Source organism: Hemitrygon akajei, chromosome 9 (genome assembly GCF_048418815.1).
Source record: "Hemitrygon akajei chromosome 9, sHemAka1.3, whole genome shotgun sequence".
Taxonomy (NCBI): Eukaryota; Metazoa; Chordata; class Chondrichthyes; order Myliobatiformes; family Dasyatidae; genus Hemitrygon; species Hemitrygon akajei.
Genome location: NC_133132.1, coordinates 68,144,444 through 68,165,688, shown reverse-complemented (window position 1 = coordinate 68,165,688; position 21,245 = coordinate 68,144,444). Strand labels below are relative to the sequence as shown.

The following is a 21,245-nucleotide window of genomic DNA, read 5'->3' as shown; positions in this document are numbered from 1 at the left end:
GCAGGTCAGTGGGACTAGGCAGAAAAATGGTTCGGCACAGCCAAGAAGGGCCAAAAGGCCTGTTTCTGTGCTGTAATGTTCCATGGTAACTTATGATTAACAGATGCTGTTATCTTCTCCATTTTGTAAATGTCCATTGTAATTTCCATCCATGCATTTAAGGTTGGGGTCTCCTGTGATAACCATTTCCTAGTAAGAGTCGTTTTACCAGCCACTAGCAGTATATTCATTATTAAAGATGTCTTGTAGGGCATTGTGTAGGGCATTGTGTCCCACTCCAATAGTCTTTGATAACGAGGCATTCCCAGAAAATATGATAATGGTCTGCATTTTGATTTCCACAATTTTTCCAGCAAACAGGGAGGTTACTATCGTAATGGGATTTCTGAGAGGGCGTAATAAAATATCTTATCAAGTTTTTCCATCCGAACTCCCTCCATTTCTGTGAACTGGTACACTTCCATTGATACCTCCATATTATTGTCCATTCTTCCTCAGATATAATTATCCCTCCTTCCTTCTCCCATTTTGTTTTAATCTATGAAGTTGAATGTGTTTTAAGATTTGACAAACCCTTATACACGCTTGAAATGATTCTACTACCGTTATCTGAATAATATGCTTTTCTAAATAGCTTTATCAAACATGTTATTGCCTTGGTTACATTTTTTACCGTCCTTTTAACATATTGTCGCATCTGTAAATACCGATAAAAGTCTTGTTTTTCTAATAAGTGTTTCTCTTTAAGCACTTCAAAAATGAACAGTGTTCCTTCTTTCATTAGATTGCAAAGAACTGTTAAACCTTTAGCTATCCAGTCCTTAAATCTAGCATCCAGTTTATTCGGCGTAAAATCCAAGTCATATGCACACCATTTAAGAATTGCAATATCTCCCTCTAGTTTATATTCTTTTTTAATAGTTTTCCATATTTTAAGAGTCCATTTCACCCATGGGTTATCAATAGTATTTATGTACCTTTGTAGGTTGTTATCAGCCAAAATTGCTTGTATGGGGATGGGAAGTACCCGCTCCTCAATGTTTTTCCATTGAGCGTCATATGATGGGTTGTACCAACATATCACAGCTCTCAACCGTGCTGCAAAATAATAATCTCTAAGGGAAGGTAGGCCCCATCCCCCCTTTTCCTTTGCTAATAGCAAAGTTTTGAGACGAACTCTCGGCCCTTTACCTTGCTAAATACATCTTGATAACATTCTGTTCCATTCATTGAATTGATTTTGATTCATCTCTATTGGTAGGGTCTGAAAGAGATATAATAGTCTGGGCAGTATATTCATTTTAATAGATTCAATCCTTGAACTGAGACTAAAAAAAAGGAATTAGGTTCCATCTTGTTATATCTTCCGTGTTTTTTTTATATATAGGCTGATAATTGCATTCTGATAATTTTGCCAAATCTTTTGGCATAATGATACCCAAATATTTGAAAGACTCTGTTTGCCACACCCAGGGATATCTACTTTCAATTTCTCTTGGTGGGCTATAGTTATATGAAAGTAATTGGGTTTTATCTATGTTGATCTTGTATCCTGATAATTGACCATATTGCTCAAAGGATTGCATTAATTGAACATAAAGAGCACGTTGGTTGCCCTAGATAGATCAAGATGTCATCCGCGTAATAAGCCAATTTATGCTCTGTCCCTTTAATAGTAATTCCCCTGATATCTTCATTTTTGTCTGATGTATTGAGCTAATGGTTCCAGATATAGCGCGAAGAGTAGTGGTGACCATGCACAACCCTGTCTCGTGCCCCTTTCTAGGGTAAGACTATTTGATAAATATCCATTGATTTTAATCCTAGCAGTAGGGTTGTCATATAGTGCCTGTATAGTTTTAATAATTGTCATAGAAACCAAATCTATGTAAACTCTGTAAAGAAAATTCCAATTAACCGAATCAAATGCCTTTTTTAGCGTCCACGCTTATCACTATTGCTTCGATTTTATTTTTTTGTATATGATCCATAATGTGAAGTGCCCTTCGTATATTGTCTTGTGTCTGGCGTTGTCGTATAAAACCTGTCTGATCATTATGTATCAGTATTCTGTAGCAGTATAGTCAACTGAGCAACTTTATGAATTATAGAACAGAGGGATTCATTCCAATCGTCTATCGAGCCCTCGCTATCAATCTCTTCTATTATATCCACAGCTTTTTCCTGGTACTCATCCCAACGGGCCAATGAAAAATTATACCTAGTAGCCCTCCCCTCAACTTCTACTATCAAATTTCTACCAAATTTACATAATATAGGATAGTGATCACTTCCTAGTGTGTATCTGTCCATAATATCCCATTCCCCAACCCTGGCTAAGTTTGAGGAAGTGATTGTTAAGTCTAAGTGACTACAAGTATTCTTTACAATATTAAATCTTGTAGGCCTTCTGCCATTTAGAAGTATCATGTTATATTTATCTAGAAACTCTTCCACTACCACTCCATTACTATCTTTACTTTCACTACCCCATATAGGATTATGGGCATTGAAATCTCCAACCCAGATTACTGGGGATCTTACCTTATTCATAATTTTATCAAAATCTGATAACATCATATTATATGGATTATAAAAGTTAATCAAAGTTTTTTGATAACGAGAGCTCCAAACCCCCACAGCCACCATTTCAAGGTTAGATTTAAAGTCAAGTCTTCTAAACTGAAGTCTTGCTTTTATGAAAGTTGCACACCCACAACCAGGTTTACCTGTTCTGTCAGCTCTCAAGCTATCATATCCAGGGATCACAACATCTAAACGAGGCTTTAACCATGTCTCCTGTATACAAATCAGGCTGATCTTTAAAAGTTCCAACAAATCTTTTTAATTCTTGACCATTTGCAATTAAACTTCTTGCATTCCATTGTAATATTAAAAACATCCAAATACTAATTATCGGCCTCTTCATCCACACAAAGCTCCTCCATACCCTCTGACCCCGACAACTGGGAAGTATTCAGTGATTATTTGTCTGTCATATAGTCATGTAATTTTCCCGGTAAAACCTGTTTCATATCAAGGAATCTCTGCAGCTCCACAACTACGTTGATCATATCCAACCTCTTGGTTGTAGTTTTAGCCCCGACCAGTACATCAACAACATATGCCAAAAAAGACTCTTTAGTCATCAATAACGTCTGAAGGAACCATAGTTGGAGAATGCAGAATGTGCTGACTCCCCATCGTTCCAATCTTTTCTTTACTTATCCCTTGCTCTCTATCAACTTTCTTTACTGCCTCAGCATATGATATTTTTTGTTGGTTACTAACAACCAGAATCTGCTTTGCCTTGATAAAATACTCACATCCTTTGAACGCCGCTACATGGTCTCCTCCAGTTACTGCATTTAGGTGCCGCTGCCTTATACACTTTAATATCATGATCCTCTCCACATTTCACACATCTTCTTTTACCTCGACACGAACCAGCAACATGTCCAAATCTCTGGCAATTAAAACAGTGCAAGGGAGGTCTAATATATTCATTAATTGTTAAGACATGCTCCCAAGATAGACTCTAGATGGAAGAACGTCACCTGCAAAAACCTGTGGGACAGGAGAATCCCAATCCTAATTCTCTCGATTTTAATCGCTTAGCTTCAATCACTCGACCACCTTTAATATTATCCAAAATTTCCTTTCCATGCCAGACCAAATACCATACACTACCCCCCAACTCCCTTCCTTTCTTTCAGAGTAATACACTCCACTTTCACAACCAGTTTTCCCACCGTTTTAGCACTGCTATATTGGTCAACATCTTTGCAAGAAATTTTCAGCAATCCATTATACAAAATCTTGGCCTGGAATCCTTTACCTATTTGGTTCTCTAATGCTGCTGCCATTTTCAAAGGATTAAGGGCTATAAATCCTCCTTCCCCTTCCTTCTGACCTTTAATTTTATACAAAACTACAGATTCCTTCAAGTCACCCATTTTCCTCAATTTTTTGTCCCCTATTACATTGGGACTTTCAATTGCTGCATCTCTTTTTTGGCTACCCTTACTTCTGGAGTATTCCACAGTCTCCCACCCTCCTCCTTCAATCTCAACCTCCTCTTCCCCCTTTGCAGCCATAACTAACCCTTTCAAACTACTAGGCTGAATAAAGGGGAAGAAAATAAATTAATAAAATATGGAAAATTAAACAAACTGGCCAACCAAAAGTTAAGGGAAACCACCACTGATCGCACATCAAACAATACTTCCACCCTGTCCAGCCCAGCCACCCTCCCAGCGCCGCTCGCCAAAGAAGCTCCCCATTGAACCTCTGCCCTCTCTCTTTATCTCCCTCTCCTGGTCCCATTATCATCCCTCTGCCACTTTCTTTCCTCGTTTGGATTCTTCTTCTTGTTTTACGGCAGTTGGTACCCAGCTTAATGGTGATCAGACGATAGACTTGCATTCTAAATCCCTTCACCCATATATATATAAATTAAAAAACACACACACACACACACATTATCCTTCCTTCTTTGGCCATCCTAGTACCCTATTCCTGCTTATCCATCATATCCTATAAAAAAAACCCTGTATCCCTTAAGAAAGCTAAAAGTACCCTGACCTGTGCTCTCTCTCACTCATGCCCAGTAACCCTTTTAATGTGAATTCCTGCACCCCCAGTTCCCTTACATTAATTCTCATCATCTCTCTCTGTATCCCATACTTACTGCAACTCAGAATTACATGTTCTTCTGACTCCTCTTCCTGACATTCCTCACATAAACCCGTCTGGTGTTTCCCTATCATTTTCAATGTTTTGTTTAGTGCACAGTGCCCCAGCCTAAACCTAGTCAACACAGTTTCCTCTCTTCAGTATCCTCTGCCTACCCTAGTACCTGTAATGCTCTTTTGTATTTGATATACATACATCCCTTTCCCCTCTCTGTCCCATCTTTCCTGCCATATTTGGAGGATTTCCCCCCAGATTACAAACTTAGCCTCTGCTTTACTGATACTAATGTGCATTTCTATATTTTCTTTCTTTAACACCCTCTTTGCCAACTCATCCACCCTCTCATTCCCCTTCACCTCTACATGAGCTGGAACCCATAGAAATTTAACCTGACCTCCCTTATTTGCAACTCTTGGGCCTGACTGAAGGACTTCATAAAGTACATCTTGCCGGCTGTTTGAATGAAAATACCTTAAACTTGCTAGAACTGAGGATGAATATCAACACTTTGACTAGTCTAGCTTTCTCCACCCATTGCAACGCAACCAACACTGCCAACATCTCCACTGTACACACTCCTAACTTATTAGATGTTCTTCTGATGATTCCAATTTCTTTTGCTGGTATAGCCACCCCAAACCCTGTCACTCCTGTTTCAGGTTCCTTAGCACTATCCGTATAAATCTGAGTATAACCACTATACTTTTCCATCACATGATGGTTAAATGCACTAACCAAATCAGTTTTATATCTTTCTTTCCTTTTTACCTCTAACAAATGCCAGTCTATGTCAGGCCATACAATCTTCCATGGAGCTACAACCGGATAAACTACTGAAGGACTTATCCTTAGATTAAACACTCCACATTCTTTAGCAATATCATTCCCTACCCGACTAAAGTTATCCCTCTGAAACCTCACATTCTCCCAGCACTCCTGCAACACTCTTTTTGCGGGGTGAGAATCATTGTGCCCCTGCAAATTAGCCCAGTAGTTTGCCATCAATTGCTTCCTTCTTAGTTCCAAAGGCATTACTTCCAATTCTACCTGCAGGGCTGATACTGGTGATGTTTTAAAAGCCCCACTGCACATTCTCAAAGCCTGAGCCGGAATCAAAACCAGAGACCTAGTTGCTGATCCATATGCTACACTACACTTCTGTGTAGTGTGCCATTTCCCACTATGTACTGATTTGATAATTCTGACCCAATCCGAACTTGAATTTTCGTACCTAACAAAAAATCTTGTCCAATTAAAAACTCTCCCACCAACCCCCATCTTGTGCAGTTTAATTAACAATCCTTCCTTCTACATCATGTCATAGGCTTTTTCTATGTCAAAAAACACTGCAACTACCAACTCTTTATTTGCCTGGGCCTTTCTTATTTCAGTCTCTAACCTTATCACTGAGTCCATGGAATTCCTTCCCTTCCTAAAACCACTCTGATAACTTGCCAGCATTCGCCTCTTCTCAAACTCATGCGATAACCTTTCTGTTATCATCCTTTCCGTTCACTTGCAAATATTTGATGTTAATGCTCCGTTGTTTGGATTGCAGACAACTGGAGAGTTTCTCCCATATAGGTCCCTCTGATTGGCCGCGACTTGTGATAAGTCTGAGCGTGATTGGATGCACAGACCTGTTTGTTTTTGTCACTGCTCTCTCATGTAGCTCCTTCCTATTGGGCGCCTGCTCCCGATCGCTGTGATTGGTGGAGACTTCTTTACTATAGCTGTAGCTGATTGATTGTTTCTTTCGCCATACCAGACCGGCTCCTGTGATTGGCTGCGCCTCGGCGAGCGTCCGCTGGTGATTGTTTCCGGTGTCCGTCAGAGGGCACGGCGGCCTGGAGACCATCGGCCATGACCTACATCCCAAGTTGGGAGGAGTTCGTCCGGGCGGCCGAGAAGCTCTGTCTGACCGAGGGCATGAAGGTGGGCTACGGGTGGTGGTGGCTGTGGCAATGGGATCGGATGTAACTCAAATCATGTCGGACTGAGGCCGTCAAGGAGGATGGGGTCAGGGTGGAGTGGGGGGGGGGGGGTCTGTGTAGGTGTGGAAGCGAGAGGATGGGGACTGACAGAGTGGGGGTCTGTAGGTGTGGGATGGGGACAGGGTGGGGTGGGAGGATGGGGTCAGGGTGGAGTGGGGGGGGATCTGTGTAGGTGTGGAAGCGAGAGGATGGGGACTGACAGTGGGGGTCTGTAGTTATGGGATGGGGTCAGGGTGGGGTGGGAGGATGGGGTCAGGGTGGAGTTGGGGGGATCTGTGTAGGTGTGGAAGTGAGAGGATGGGGACTGACAGTGGGGGTCTGTAGTTATGGGATGGGGTCAGGGTGGGGTGGGAGGATGGGGTCAGGGTGGAGTGGGGGGGATCTGTGTAGGTGTGGGAGCGGGAGGATGGGGACTGACAGAGTGGGGGTCTGTAGGTGTGGGATGGGGACAGGGTGGGGTGGGAGGATGGGGTCAGGGTGGAGTTGGGGGGGTCTGTGTAGGTGTGGGAACGGGAGGATGGGGATAGCGTGGAGTGGGGGGGTCTGTAGGTGTGGGAGCGGGAGGGTGGGGATAGGGTGGAGTGGGGGTCTGTGGGAACGGGAGGATGGGGACAGGGTGGGGTGGGAGTGGGAGGATGGGGTCAGGGTGGAGTGGGGGGTCTGTGTAGGTGTGGGAGTATGGGGATAGCATGGAGTGGGGGAATGTGTGGGAGGATGGAGATAGGGTGGAGTGGGGGTCTGTGTTGGAGTGGGAGGATGGGGATAGTTTGGAGTGGGAGGATGGGGATAGTGTGGAGTGGGGGGTGTGGGAGTGGGAGGATGGGGTCAGGGTGGAGTGGGGGGGTCTGTGTAGGTGTGGGAGCAGGAGGATGGGGTTAGTGTGGGAGCGGGAGGATGGGGATAGCATGGAGTGGGGGCCTGTGTGGGAGCGGGAGGATGGGGACAGACAGAGTGGGGGTCTGTGTAGGTGTGGGAGCAAGAGGATGGGCAGCAGAGGAGTTTGTGTCTGACTGAAGCCATGAAGGTGATCTGCCCAACAGTCCCCTGAACTCCCATCCTCATTATCTGTCAATGACACCAACCTTCCCTTAATCTCTACCCCCCCCCCCACCAATTCCTCTGTGTGTCATTCTCCGAACATCCAGCCACTTCCCACACCATTCCTCTCCCTCAGGAGCACTGACAGTACCTCTCCCCATCTCATCTACCCCTTCCCACCACTATCCACCAATTTCACTGTTCCCCATGGAAACCCCTGCGTCACCCTAATCTCCTCCCCACATCCCCTTTCCCTCACCACCTCTCCCACCATCCCACATTCCCAACTCCTGATATCATCACATCCTTCACCCATACACGAGCCCTTCCACCACCCTTACACTTTGTGCCCAATCCTCACCGTCTCCTTTCTCCTTCCTGATCTCTCTGATGTTGACCCTGCTCTACGTCACCCACTTTGGCTGTGCCGACAGGGACTCCGTCTCCCTCCTGTTTGGCTGCTAATCTCGGCTCGGTGTGTCTTTTTTTCTGTACAGGTGCGAGTGGTCATCAAGTACCGACACTGCGCTGGCCTTCTGTCCATGAAGGTGACTGATGACGTGGTGGTGAGTGTGCTGCTGCTGTCTGGAATCTCAGCATGGGGCTGGTACCCATGGGTGTTGCAGACGGCCACTGCTCTCTCTGCCCCTGCTGCTTGAGGGTCATTCAGCCTGATTTGTGGTGGCTGAGTCCACATTTCCCCAGTGTGGCACAGACAGGGCTACACCAGCCTGTTGCTGCTTTCGAAAGTAGGTGGGAGGGTTTGGTAATCGGTGGGTCTGGCTGTGCTGCTTCCTGTGTATGGGAGGGGGTGCTGGGGGAGGTCACTGGGACTGGCTCTCCCGTCTCCAGTGAATGAGGCTGGGGGAGGGGTGGGTCACTGGGATCTGCTGTCTCCAGTGGTGGGGGGGGGGGGGGGGGGTGGATGTGTTCAGAATCAGATATATTATCACCAGCTTACATGACATGAAATTTGCTTGTTCTGTGGTACAGTACAAAGACATAAAATTTCTTTAAATTATATAATTTAGTACAATAAAATAATAATGAAGTTGTGTACAAGGGTTCATGACTATTCAGGAAACTAGTGTCGGACAGGTGCAGTGTGGGGTCTGTGTAGGTGTTGGAGTGGAAGGATGGTGAGAGTAAGAAGCTGTGTCAGATCCCTCCAGTGAAGAGGTTGTCGGGGGGGTGGGAGTCAGTGGGTCTGCTATCTCCAGGTAGTCAGTGTCAACAGAAGCTGGGGTTGGAGGGATGGAGGTCCTTTAGATGAAGAGGGTGTTTCTGTTTTCAGGACTTGAACAGGGATCAGTGCCAGCGTGACAAGCCGCTGGTATCGGTGCTGGAGGCTTGATCAACTCCTCGTGTGGAGTGGATCTCAGAACACATGTATTGTCACTGACTTAGATGATGTGTAATTTGTTTTGCAGCAATCTGGTGCAAAAACATATGACTGTAAGTTGCGATAATTAAAATGACTAAAAGTAAAGACGTACAATCGTACATTTGTAAGAGTTTTTGGTGGCATACTGAGTCTCCTCAAACTGCCAGTGAAGTCCGGCCACTCACGTGCCTTCCTGATTGCAATGAAGTGTTGGGCCAGGAACTTCAAACAGCTCACCCTTCCCACCACTGGCCCCTCAATGGGGACTGGTGTGTGTTCTCCTTATGTTATCCACAATCAGTTCATTTGTCTTCCTGACGTTGAGTGCGAGGTTGTTTTTGTGCCACCGCTCAGCCAACCAATGTACCTCACCCCTGTGCGCTTCCTTGTCACTGAGGTTTTACTAACAACAGTGGTGTTGGGTGATTCTTGGGACGTAGGCGAAGTGGGTGAAAATCCTTGAAGAGTGAATGGCTGAATGTGAGCCACGGTTTAGACCGAGATGGGGGTGTGTGCTTTAAATGGATTTTCCTTTGGTGATCGATTTATTATTGTCATACGCCTTCTGTGTAGATCAGTCCAGAGAGGAAGAGCAAAGGAAAATAATGAGCAGAATGCAGAACAGCGTTGCAGAGAAAATGCCGTGTAGGTAGACAACAACTTGGGCAAGATCGTAATGAGGTAGATCATGAGGTCAGGAGTCCATCTTCTTGTATGAGGAGACCATTCAATAATCTTATAACAACAGTGTGGAAGCTGTTCTTAAGCCTTTTTCACAATCTCTTCCCCTTTTCCTCCCACCAGTGCCTCCAGTACAAGACAGACCAAGCTCAAGATGTCAAGAAGTTTGAGAAGTTCCAGAACCAGTTGATGCGTGTGATGGTTTCACGGGAATGCCGTAGCAGTCTGATGGAGATGGAGTAAAGCCGGGGATTTGCTGCCAGACCCTTGATCAGAGGGAACAGCACAGAGTTTTCTTGTGTGATGCATCTTGGAGAGAGGAGGTTGGGGCATGTGGACTGCTGGATGGAGGTGGTTTGAGGGTTGTGGGCGGGTAGAGTTGGAGATGCACCTTCCATGGGAGGAGATTCTGTTTCCTGGGACAGGGAATGTCCTCTCTGGTTGTTGTTGGGACAGCAGTGTCTCAGCAGTCTGGCCTGAGGCAGCTATGAACTCCCCCACTGCACAGTTGCATTGTGTTTGTAGTCACCATCACTCCTCCTTGAATAATCTGCAGGTTCTGTTACTGTGGGGTAGCTGCCATTTCGTACAGAGCTCAGACAGTTTACTGAAATAAATTATCCTTGGTTGAATCTGTCTTCATACCCTTCCTCTGTCCTGTCACTCAGCACTTGAGCCCCGGTGATGACTCCCTTCCTATGACTATCTTGTCCTGGGTGTAGCATAGAAAGAATATATGTGAGTCATAGAGTAAAACCAGCATGGATACAGGCCTTTCAGCCCAAATGGGTCTGTGCTGATCATCCAAATACTCTCAATTTCTTGCATTCAACCCATATCCCTCCAAGATCCAGTTCTCCATATACCCATGTACCTGTCCGGCTAATTGGAGCACATAGGGACCAGTACTTTTTGGCCCAATTAGCCAAAGTTTCATGGAATTAAGAGAAACTACTGTTTTAGTTAACAAATTATGTATAATGGATTCCTGTTAAGTGGGGCAGTTGCTTATTTGGGACGACTCAAAAAAAAACTAATTGAGAAAATAGCTGAGATGCGCTTTGTTTATTTGGGACACTGTCATGCTTAATCGGGACAGGAGATTGTTGCTGAACAGTTTCTAACTAGCATCAGTCACATGCATATGTGGCCATTAGCCAAGCATTCAGGCTTGGAGATACTGGGAACAGCCAGGAGTGAAAATAAAATGATTTCACTACTTCAAGTTAGGGATGACAAAGAATTTGAAGGTATTAACAATCTTGAACGTTACAATGAAAATGATGATTTGGAGGATGCAATCATTGAAGGCATTGTATGAAGCCAGTCCATTATCTACACTGATTTTTGTGAATTCATTGGTTATCTGTTGTATCTGATGATGGCGGGAAACCTATAAGGGAGAGTTTAAAGTGGAAAAGCCGGTGCACTGGGTAGTTCCACTCTCTCACCTCAGAAGTCCAGGTCCGGGGTATGAGTAGTCGTCACAGCTGTTTGCAGTGAATGACCATGACTTCTCTGTCTTGAAATACCCCTTCGCTCTCCGAGCTTTGCAGAACTGCCTTCCTGGCCGTTGGATTTCACTGTGGATCTCATCTGGTCAGTCCAAAGGAGCTGGCTTTGATTGCTAGGACAGGCGGGTCCCTATCTTACTGGCTAACCTCACCTGGTTTAGTCCACTTGTTGAACAATGTACCAGGGTGTGGCCTCTGTTGAATGTAAACAGCTGCTTTCAGCCACAGATGAGAGCAGAGTGTCTGGTGGGGACAAAAGGTGAGTGGGCTGCTCCAGATCAGACATGACAAGCCCCTTCACCAGAGATGCTGCCCCTTCCTGGCCACCTCATACACCCCTTTGTTCATTTACGGTCAAAAAATACTCCGCATGTACACTGAATGAATTCCTCCGTCACCAACTATTAGTATATAATAGTCTTTAGTGCTATACTGGCATTGATAATGTTCTAATCTGTCTATTTCATTTAAATACATGAAACCCTTTTTTAATAGGCGTTTCTAGAGATGCAACTCATTAGCCCCTCCCTAACAACCACTGGACTCAGCAGTGAGAAAACCCTCTTTCTCAGACTCTGCTTGTCTAGGGTCAATATGACCTGGGTCCCACCAAACCCGGGAGGCTGGGGTGTGTGATTTACTGTCCCCATGCAATTGTCCGTCGGCAGGAAATAACAGATCCAACACTGCATACAATTATAAAGAAAGTATATTTATGAATGTTAACTTAACCAAAGAGTTATTAAAGAAAAAGAAAAACATAAAAAGGGCCCATTATAATTAAATAGTGAAATGTGCGCAGGTTGGAGCTCAAATCTTCTGAAAACCGTTGTGTCCAATGTACTCATGGCGCCGACAACTGTTCACTGATCCCAAGTAGAACTCACCCCTTAGGCTCCATCAGATCACACTTTCTTGTCGGATCAAATCCTATGGCTGGATCTCTCAAGCTTTTCCCCCCATCTCCTGCAGTAAAAGATCTCAATCCACCTCAGTGTCTGTCACAAAACCTCTCCCCCAGTGTTCTCTAGAACCGTCTCCCAGTTCCACCATCCTGATTGGATGACACAGCATTCCTAGGCATCCCTTATCTTTAACGGTAATTCAAGCACTAGCAGCAGAATGCACTGCTTCTACAGAAAACCATTACATGAAATACCCTACAACATTAGCTATAAAGCCTTTACCGAGGCATTTCACTCTTCCACCACCAAAAATAGTCATGTCCTAATGACTTTGAAATTTATCAACCTATAATTAATAATGGCTTTCAAAGGGATTTTGTGATATCAGGACCTCCAATCAATTTGTGAATGGTAGTGACATATCTCTGGTGGAATAGCCGCAACACTGTTTCCATGGTGCAACATCGGCCAGCCTTTCTGGGATTCTCAGACCTCCTTATCCCATCATCTACTTTGTAAGTTTCAGACACTCCTTGGGATCTTTCCTGCCTGTGTAGAGGCCTCCCCTGCCCATTACTCGTGCCTTATGGCAACTCGGATTCCCCGTCACTTGACTGAGCTTAGCGTCATTCCCAGTTACTTTGGAGCCCAGTTTCCCTTCATTGTCCAGCTGCAAGTCTGTCCACTGCTAGTCTCCGGAGCCTTCTACGTCCGCATTAGTGTGGGGAGGTTTGGGAATCTCTTCATCAATTATTGGGGAGTTTGCATAAGGTAACATATACTACACCCCCATTTCCTCATCCTCTGAGTCTGTACAACATTCAGTAGTTAGGTTCCTGGTTGTCTGTTCTCGCATGCCACCAGAGTCCTCCTACCAGGTGTAGGGCCCATGTCAGGCTCTGGGTCAACACATACCTCTTGTCCTAGAGAGAAAAGGTGGTTCCAATAGTGAATTTTGACAGGCCCATTCCCATCTTCTGCTTCACCTGAAAATCTGGAACATTTGGCATCTGACTGTCGTCTATGCAGTGTGTAGCTGCCCAGCGGTCAGCCAACTTGTGCTTCCCTGGTCGCCCCAATTTCCTTATGAGAACTCGCTCCAGACATCAGTTGGGAGAACCTAATCTTTTGGTCATATCTCCTCATTTCCTTGATTCTGCTTGGTAGCAGAGACCCTTGTTGGTTCATAAGCCTTTCGCATTTCTCTCATGTCAGACACACACTTTAGATAAAAAACAAAAAACACAAGATGCTGGCAGAACTCAGCAGGCCAGACAGCATCTATGGGAGGACGTAATAATGACGTTTCGGGCCGAAACCCTTCATCAGGAGGGCCTGAAACGTTATTACGTCCTCCCATAGATGCTGTCTGGCCTGCTGAGTTCTGCCAGCATTTTGTATTTTTTGTTTTTTATTTATTTCCAGCATCTGCAGATTCACTCATGTTGCCTTTGAACACTCTTTAGATAGGTTTTTTTGTGGCAAATCTTCCCCACCAGTCCCAAAAGAGGTCTACAAGTAATCATGCTTTGAGCCCAACCATCAATTTATGGTGAGTATCTTGTAGCAGTGGACAAGATGCCTTTTATGCTGACTCTATTTGTTCTTGCTGGTCTCCAGGGTTCCGAGCATGTCTAGCAGTGTCCAGTTGAACCACGGGCTGAGGGTGACAAGGCGTAGCATGCTCAGTAACTCGTGTATGAACCTACTCTCAAAATCCCTTCCCTGATCACCGTGTATCCGCCTGGGAAGGCTTAATGAATGAAATACTTCTCCCGTAACACTTTGGCCATGGTGGACACCCTCTGATCCTTTGTAGGGAAGGCTTGAGCATATCTGGTGCAGTGTTCAGTAATGACCAAGGTATTCACAGTGTTGCTGCAAACACGCCAAATCAAGTGGCCCTGCAATCTGTAAATGGGAAAATGGAATGGCCCATGTAGGCAGTGTCTTCCCCCAAAATAATATCGACTTGCAGTAGAACTGATCTCTGGCCTTGTCAAACTCCGGATGACCTGAATCATCATGAAGTTACCAGCACAATCCTCCGAATCTTCTCAGGCAGAACCAGCTGGGAATGCAGAGGCCTGTCTGGAGGAGACGTGACCTGGTATAGAACCTGTTTCCTCAACTCCATTCTCTCAGCAGTAGAGATACAGCAGGGTGTTTCATCTTTTCAGCCTGGGCCGTATCCCCTTTTCGCAACAGCTGTCCAAATGGTAACAGTACAAGGGTCATCTCACTGAGCGGTTGCCACTTCCCCTGTCCTCAACTCAGGCAACTGCTTTGTATTCAGAGCGGTCGTTGCAGTAAGCTTACGGAATGGCACAGCCAGAAGCTCCCAAATGATCCACAGCTCTATCCTGCCATAGCCTTGCCTCTGATTTCCACGTGGCAGAAAACTGGCACATTATTTTATCTCCAGGTGCAGGAATGCTCTCCCACTCTCCATCCAGCCCTTCATGTGCACGTTGGGACGATGCATTCGCAGCGATGTTCCAGCTTTCCGACCGATACCTAGGATGAAATCATAGACAACGCCGCCAACCACTGATGGCTTGAGGCATCCAATTTTGCCAAGGTCAGGATACAAGTCAATAGATAATTGTCGGTCCTCCCCTCAAACTTTGCACCATATCGATAGTCACTTAACTTATCCACTGCAACCCATTTCAATGTCAGGAACACCAATTTGTGTGTGGGGTAGTTTCGCTCGGTGGGTGATAAACTTCGGCTGACAAATGTGACAGGTCACAACCCTGTGCCTTGATCCTGATAGAGAACACCCCTAAGCTCATTCTGCTGGCATCTGTATGCAGTACATACAGCGATCGGGGGTCTGCAAAAGCCAGCACAGGTGCTTTCGCCTGCAGCTCCTTCAACGACTGAAAGGCCACTTCACGTTTCACATCCCATCTCGCTCCAAGAAGCTTCGAAGGGCTAAGATAATCTTTACCATCCTCTCCTTTTGTCATCGTCCTGTTCTTCCCCAAGGGAGGGTAACCACACAGAAGTTGATTCAAAGGGTGACTCACTTCAGGGTAGTCCTTCACAAACCTTTGATGGTACCCACAGAATCCAAGGAACGAGTGTAGAGCTCTCTCAGTCCGGGGCCTTAGCCATGTGGTCACCACCTCTATCTTAGACAGATCTGTAGCTACTCCATCCCTTGAGGCTATGTGCCCAACTTAGCTGACAGACTTCTAGCAAAAATGGTGCTTGTCCAGTGACAGTTTTAACTCTTCAGCTTTCAGTGTCCCAGCACCTTCAGTAGCCTCATTGCATGCTCCCCCAGGGTAGACCCGAACACAATGAGATCATCCAAGTACACCAGTACCTCAAGCAAGTTCATGTCCCCTGTAGACTTCTCCATGACATGTCGGAAAGTAGCCAGTGTTTCTGATGTCCTGGGGCATTCTTTCAAACTGAAAATATCCAAGTAGACATGGATGTAGTCTTCTCTTCGTCAGCCTCACTTATGGGTATCTGATAATGCCCACTCCTCAGGGCCAGCACACTGAACCACTTAGCTCCAGTCAGGCAGGCCAGAGCGTCCTTGATCCGTGGAACAGTGTACTTGTCAGGGACTGGGCGTTAGTTCAGTGTCCGATACACATTCATACCTTCCCATTCCCCTTCACTATGGGTTTTCACCATTCCACTATGGGTGACTCAGTAATACTCCCAGCTTCATTCAGTTTCAGGAGATGCTGCTGGTCCTCCACCTCTGCAGATGTCAGACACTGTGGCCTTTCTCTGAATGGGGTGTCCTCTGTCACCTGAACGGTGTGGTGACTGCTCTTGGAACAACCCACGTCAAACTCATCAGTAGAAATTACATCTTTGAACTTTAACATCTTCTCCATTAGTCTCCTTTTCCAACTTCCAGGTACCGAGGAGTCACCAAAGTTGAATGACTTGGCTGTCAGCTTTCCTGATCCAAGAGATCAGCTGAACAAACGATGGAGGGGGTGTCTTACAAGACATTTGGAGGCTCACAAGAAAACCAGACATAACAGTCACCAGAAAAAGATGTGCCATTGGTATTCCCCGCTGGAGGGTGACCTCTCTCTGGGAAGTGTTCCTGACACTCACTGTCATCCTGTTCACCTGTACAACTGAGGGCCTCACCAGTACCCCAGCAGGTAAGCATGACTGCTCTTCGTCATCTTCCGGAGCATCCACCAAGAGGACCTCAGCCTTGGGAATTCCAGGAAATTTGGGATTTCCTATCACTCCAGCTACTTTCCTGGGCCGTAACACGACAGGTTTGTTCATCATCTGGCCTGGGATGGGTTTGTATTTTGTCAAAAGCAGCTCTGAACACTGAGTGAGTTGACAGGTTTTTCAGAAAGCTCTCTCCAACTTTGTCCTTACAGGCTCCCACTATCCTCCTCATGATAAGGAGTATTTGTTCCTACAAGAATTAAAGCTTCACGCTTCTCAACTGGGTCTGGCCAAACTTAACACTAACGTATCAAGGACCTCAGCTACTCCCACATCTGCCTATCGGCTTTGTCATGCTCGGTGATGGTGCCCGCCGATATCAAGTGAGATACCTCAGCTCTAAAGTCTTTCACGAAATCCTGTAAAACCCCTACATGTGGGACATCAGGGGCCGCTTCAGCACCAGAGCTACCACCAAAGGACTGTGACCCGCTAATAGAAGCCTGCCGCTCCTCATCATGTTTTCCTCCCAGGTGAACACATGATGGAGGGGCGGGGATGTGTCTTACAAGACATTTGGAGGCTTAAATAAATCACATCGCTTGGCTGTGAGCCCTTTGCCACTTGGCCGATCCTTAACTGAACACGTCAGCAATTTGAATTACCTCTTTACACCGCAAACAAAGCAGCTGGCTTTCTAGCTGGAAAATGTAGGCAGAAAATTTCTCACCTTTCTCCTGAAATATGCTCCTAACCCCCATCATAAGCTCCATTGTGCTTCCCGTCGTGCCAAAAATACTTTCTAATGTTTGCATGTAGCTCACAGAAGTAGCAAAGGGGTTCTCTGCCAACCAGGACCTCACCTAAACCTTTTGGACTCTACCAGTACCAGTCTTCACATTATCAGAGCACTGCCACTCACACAGCATCCCAGATGTCTGCTTTGCCCAAGTCTTCTATTCCTCCTCCCCCTTGGAGGTGGGCTTTGCTTTGATTCTCCAACTGTACACTTTGCCATTTATCCATCAGGGACGTAATTGCCGGGGCCAAGTCAGAATTTTCTCATCTCACTGAAGGACGCATTCGACCTTCCACATCAGACAACTCCTTCCTCTCACTTCACAGAAGTGAGAGCAACTTGTCTCCTCAGCTACAGGAACACAGCTTCCAATTCGGTGCCCTCGCCTTCACTCCCCGTTCTCTGAAAGTACGGATGGCCAATGGTGTGAGGCAGATGCACTCCCGTCACATCATTTCCAGTTTGAGCTGAAACGACATCTTTGCCGGCCATTTGGTCAAACTGCCATGCAACAATTGTAACTCAGCCTAATTCTTTAATGGTACTTAAAACCCTATTCAATCTGGACTGTAGTTACCTATCCCGCTCAGAACATAAACATTGCACCCCAATGCTGAACCCCTGTTGTGTCCATAGCCACGTATCTTAATCGCTTTCCTGGACAATAATTAAACACTGACTTAAACACAGACCCACTTCACCAATTTTATCAATTCTTAGGGCAATCACACAGTATTCAATTAATTGAATCCCAGATGAGCCCCCACAATAAAACCCCTTTTTACTGGGCATCTCTGGAGATGTGGCTCGTTAGCCCTTTTCTAACGGCCTCTAGACTCAGCGGTGAGAAAACCACCTTCCTCAGACTCTACGTGTATGATTCCCAAACCCGTGAGGCTGGGATGTCTTGCCCTCCCAAGCCCTGACTTGCAGGAGTACAGTGTGATTTACTGCCCCCGGCAATCATGTGATGGCAAGAAATAACAGACCCGACTCTGCATACAATTATAAAGCAAGTGTATTTATGAATGTTAACTTAACCAAAGAGTTTTTAAAGAAAAGAAAGAAAAATACAAAAAGGGCCCATTATAATTGAACCATCAAATGTGCACAGGTGGAGCTCAAATCTTCCAAAAGCCAATGCGTCTGATGTACTCACGGCGACAGCTCCTATTCACCGATCACTGGTAGAATTCCCCCTCTTGGGTGCATTCCTGGTGGATCAAATCATATGGCCAGTTCTCTCTAGCTTCTTCTCTCTCCATCTCCTGCCAAAAAAGATCTCGACCCATCTCAGTGTCCATCACAGAACCTCTTCCCCAGAGTTCTCTTGAACCTTCTCACAGTTCCACCCTCCTGACTGGATTACACAACATTCCTAAGCATCCTTTATCTTTAACAGTAACCCGAATGGAAACATACCTTTTCTACAGAAAACCATTATATGAAATACCCACGACATTAGCAGTAAAATCTCTGCCAGGCTGTTATGTACATAATTTGTGACTCAGTTAAATGGTACTTTATCTATTTATACCTTTTTAACAATTTACATGAAACTTTGGCTAATTGGGTAAAAATGTACTGGTCCCAATGTGTTCCAATTAACAGAAACCCACTGTAGTTTAATGAAATAGAGAACAAATTAGAACACTGTCAATGCTACAAGAACTGTGTAGTAGTTCCTATTGACAGAGGAATTCATCCAGTGTATGAAGCCATGTTCTTTGACTGACTGTAAAGAAACAGGTCGTACACCATCCTGCAAGAAGTAGTGTTTAAATACAACAATAAATTTTCTGTCATCCTGTGTCGCCAAAAGCTCAAGTTCAGATGTGACATCTTCATCATTTTCCTCATCTTCATGTTTCCTGCCTTGGTGTTTTGATACAATTATTTTGAATGTAATATTCAAGATGATTGTTGATACCTTTAAATGCTTTGTAGTTCCTAACTTCTTGAAATAGTGAAATCATTTCATATTCATTCCTAGCTGTTTCTGGCATCTCCAAACCTGAATGTTTGAAATCACAGTGAGCAAAGCAGTTCTGAATTGTCTTTCTTCTTATTTCTCACCATCTATCACTGATGAACTGTAAAAGGTTAACACTTGCACTTCAAAAGTCATTGCTTTTTGAATCGATGTCTGTTGGCCCAAATGGATAAATGATACTATTTAAAAACTGTTCACTTTGAGTAGAGTGTACTGTCCAACAGCATGTGACTGATGTTAGTTAGAAATTGATCAGCAATGGTTTCATATTCCAGTTAAGTGGCTCTATGTCCTGAGTAAGTGCAGGGAATTCTGGCTATTTTCTCAATTGCTTTTTGTTCTTTAGCTGTTGTTCCAATTAACCGATGGCCCAATCCACCTGCCTCAACCACTTTCTCTGGCAGCTCATTCCATATTCTCACCATTCTTTGTGTGAAAAAATTTGTCCCTTGGGTCCTTTTTTAAACCTTCTGCCTCTCATCCTAAACCAATACTCTCTAGTTTTGGAGTCTGCTACCCTTTGGGCTCCTGAAGGTTGTTATAGTTGGAGGTGGTAATGGCGATAAGCCCCCACTGCCTATTAAATGCTCCCTACAGCGTGCAACTCAAATAGCCTCTGGCAACCAATTCCAGCTTCTGGCCTTCATGTGTGGCTTAGCTACTAAACACAGTGGAACCATTCCACTGACAGGAGAAAGCTGGGTTACTGGTTCCTTAAAACCAGTCACTTCGAGCAAATGGAGCTCTTCAGCTATGGTTGGCAGTTCATCTGGGAGAAGGAAAACTCCATTCTCAGACCTCCACTACCCTGCAGCTATACCCACTCGTGGGGAAGGCTTTGGGAGTAAAACCTGGAGTTGGAGTCCCTAAGGCAGTCCTATGCTGAGTTCAATGTTGACCGGCGGCTCTTGCGATGCCACTGGTGTTAAACTCTATGGGTCTCTGCCATTCCTTTGGATTCATCAGATGCATGGTGAGGGGGAGATGGGCAATAGCTCGGTCTCCATATCGTACTGCCCAGGGGTGTGTATCTGGAGAGCTAGGATGCAACATCCATGGTTGACCATGACCAACGAAAGCCTTTGAGCAATCAGTGTTCATGAAATTATCGGCTAGTCAGCCTGACCCCAGATTTTAGAGTCCATTTTTAAGGATGAAGTTTTAGAGTACTTGGAGAATCTGAAATGAGCTAGAGAAGACTTGAACAGTTTGGGTGGGCAAAGAAGTGGCTGACAGAATAGGGTACAAGGAAGTGTAGCATTATGCATTTTGGCAAGAAGAATAAATATGTAGACTATTTTCTAAATGGGGAGAAAATCCAGAAATCAGAAGTGTAAGGGAACTTGAGAGTTTGTTCGGGATTCCCTCCAGGTTAACTTGCAGGTTGAGTCAGTAGTAAAGAGGGCAAAGATAATGTTAGTATTCATTTTGAGGGGACTTGAATACAAAAGAAAATATAAACTTCTGTTTACTAAGGTATTGGTCAGATCACATTTGGAATATTACTAGGGCCCCCAAAGTAAAGATGTGCCAGCTCTGGAGAAGATCTAGCAGGGATTCACAAGAGTGATACAAGGAATGAAAGGCTTAACCCATGAGGAGCATTTGATGTCAGCCGGCTGTACTCAATGGAATTCATAAGAACGGGGAGGGGGGGGTGCATGGAATCTCATTGAAACCTACAAAGTAACTGCAAGGCCTGAATAGAAAAGATGTGGAGAGGATGTTTCTATTAGGAGAGTACGGCCTGAGGGCACAGCCTCAGAATAAAGGGATGTGCCTATGCCTTATAGCAGGTCAGAAAGTGGATTTTGTGGTGAGTGCTTCACCTTCTGGTAACTTAGAGACACCACCACCTACAAACCACATTAGTCATGTGATCGAAACATTAGCGTGTGGCTCTAACAATTCTTCAGAAGCTCAAGAACAAAGTCATCTTGATTAGTATCCCAGCAACAGGGCCTATGGTGTAGAAATGAGTAGGTTTTCAGGCCTTGGTGGAAGTGACAAAGGACTTGAATATGATGGAAGATGGAATAAAAGGAGAGGTGGGGAGGGCAGAGGGGACCAGTGGG

General features: G+C 45.1%; 1 protein-coding gene across 1 annotated transcript; it reads left to right on the top strand.

The window, feature by feature from the left end:
• Positions 1–6,478: 6,478 nt before the first annotated feature.
• On the top strand, positions 6,479–10,424 carry srp9 (signal recognition particle 9). Its single transcript, XM_073056218.1, has 3 exons — positions 6,479–6,630; positions 8,225–8,293; positions 9,916–10,424. The coding sequence occupies exons 1-3, from the start codon at positions 6,559–6,561 to the stop codon at positions 10,033–10,035; spliced, it is 261 nt and encodes an 86-aa protein (XP_072912319.1). The 5' UTR covers positions 6,479–6,558; the 3' UTR covers positions 10,036–10,424.
• Positions 10,425–21,245: the final 10,821 nt, after the last annotated feature.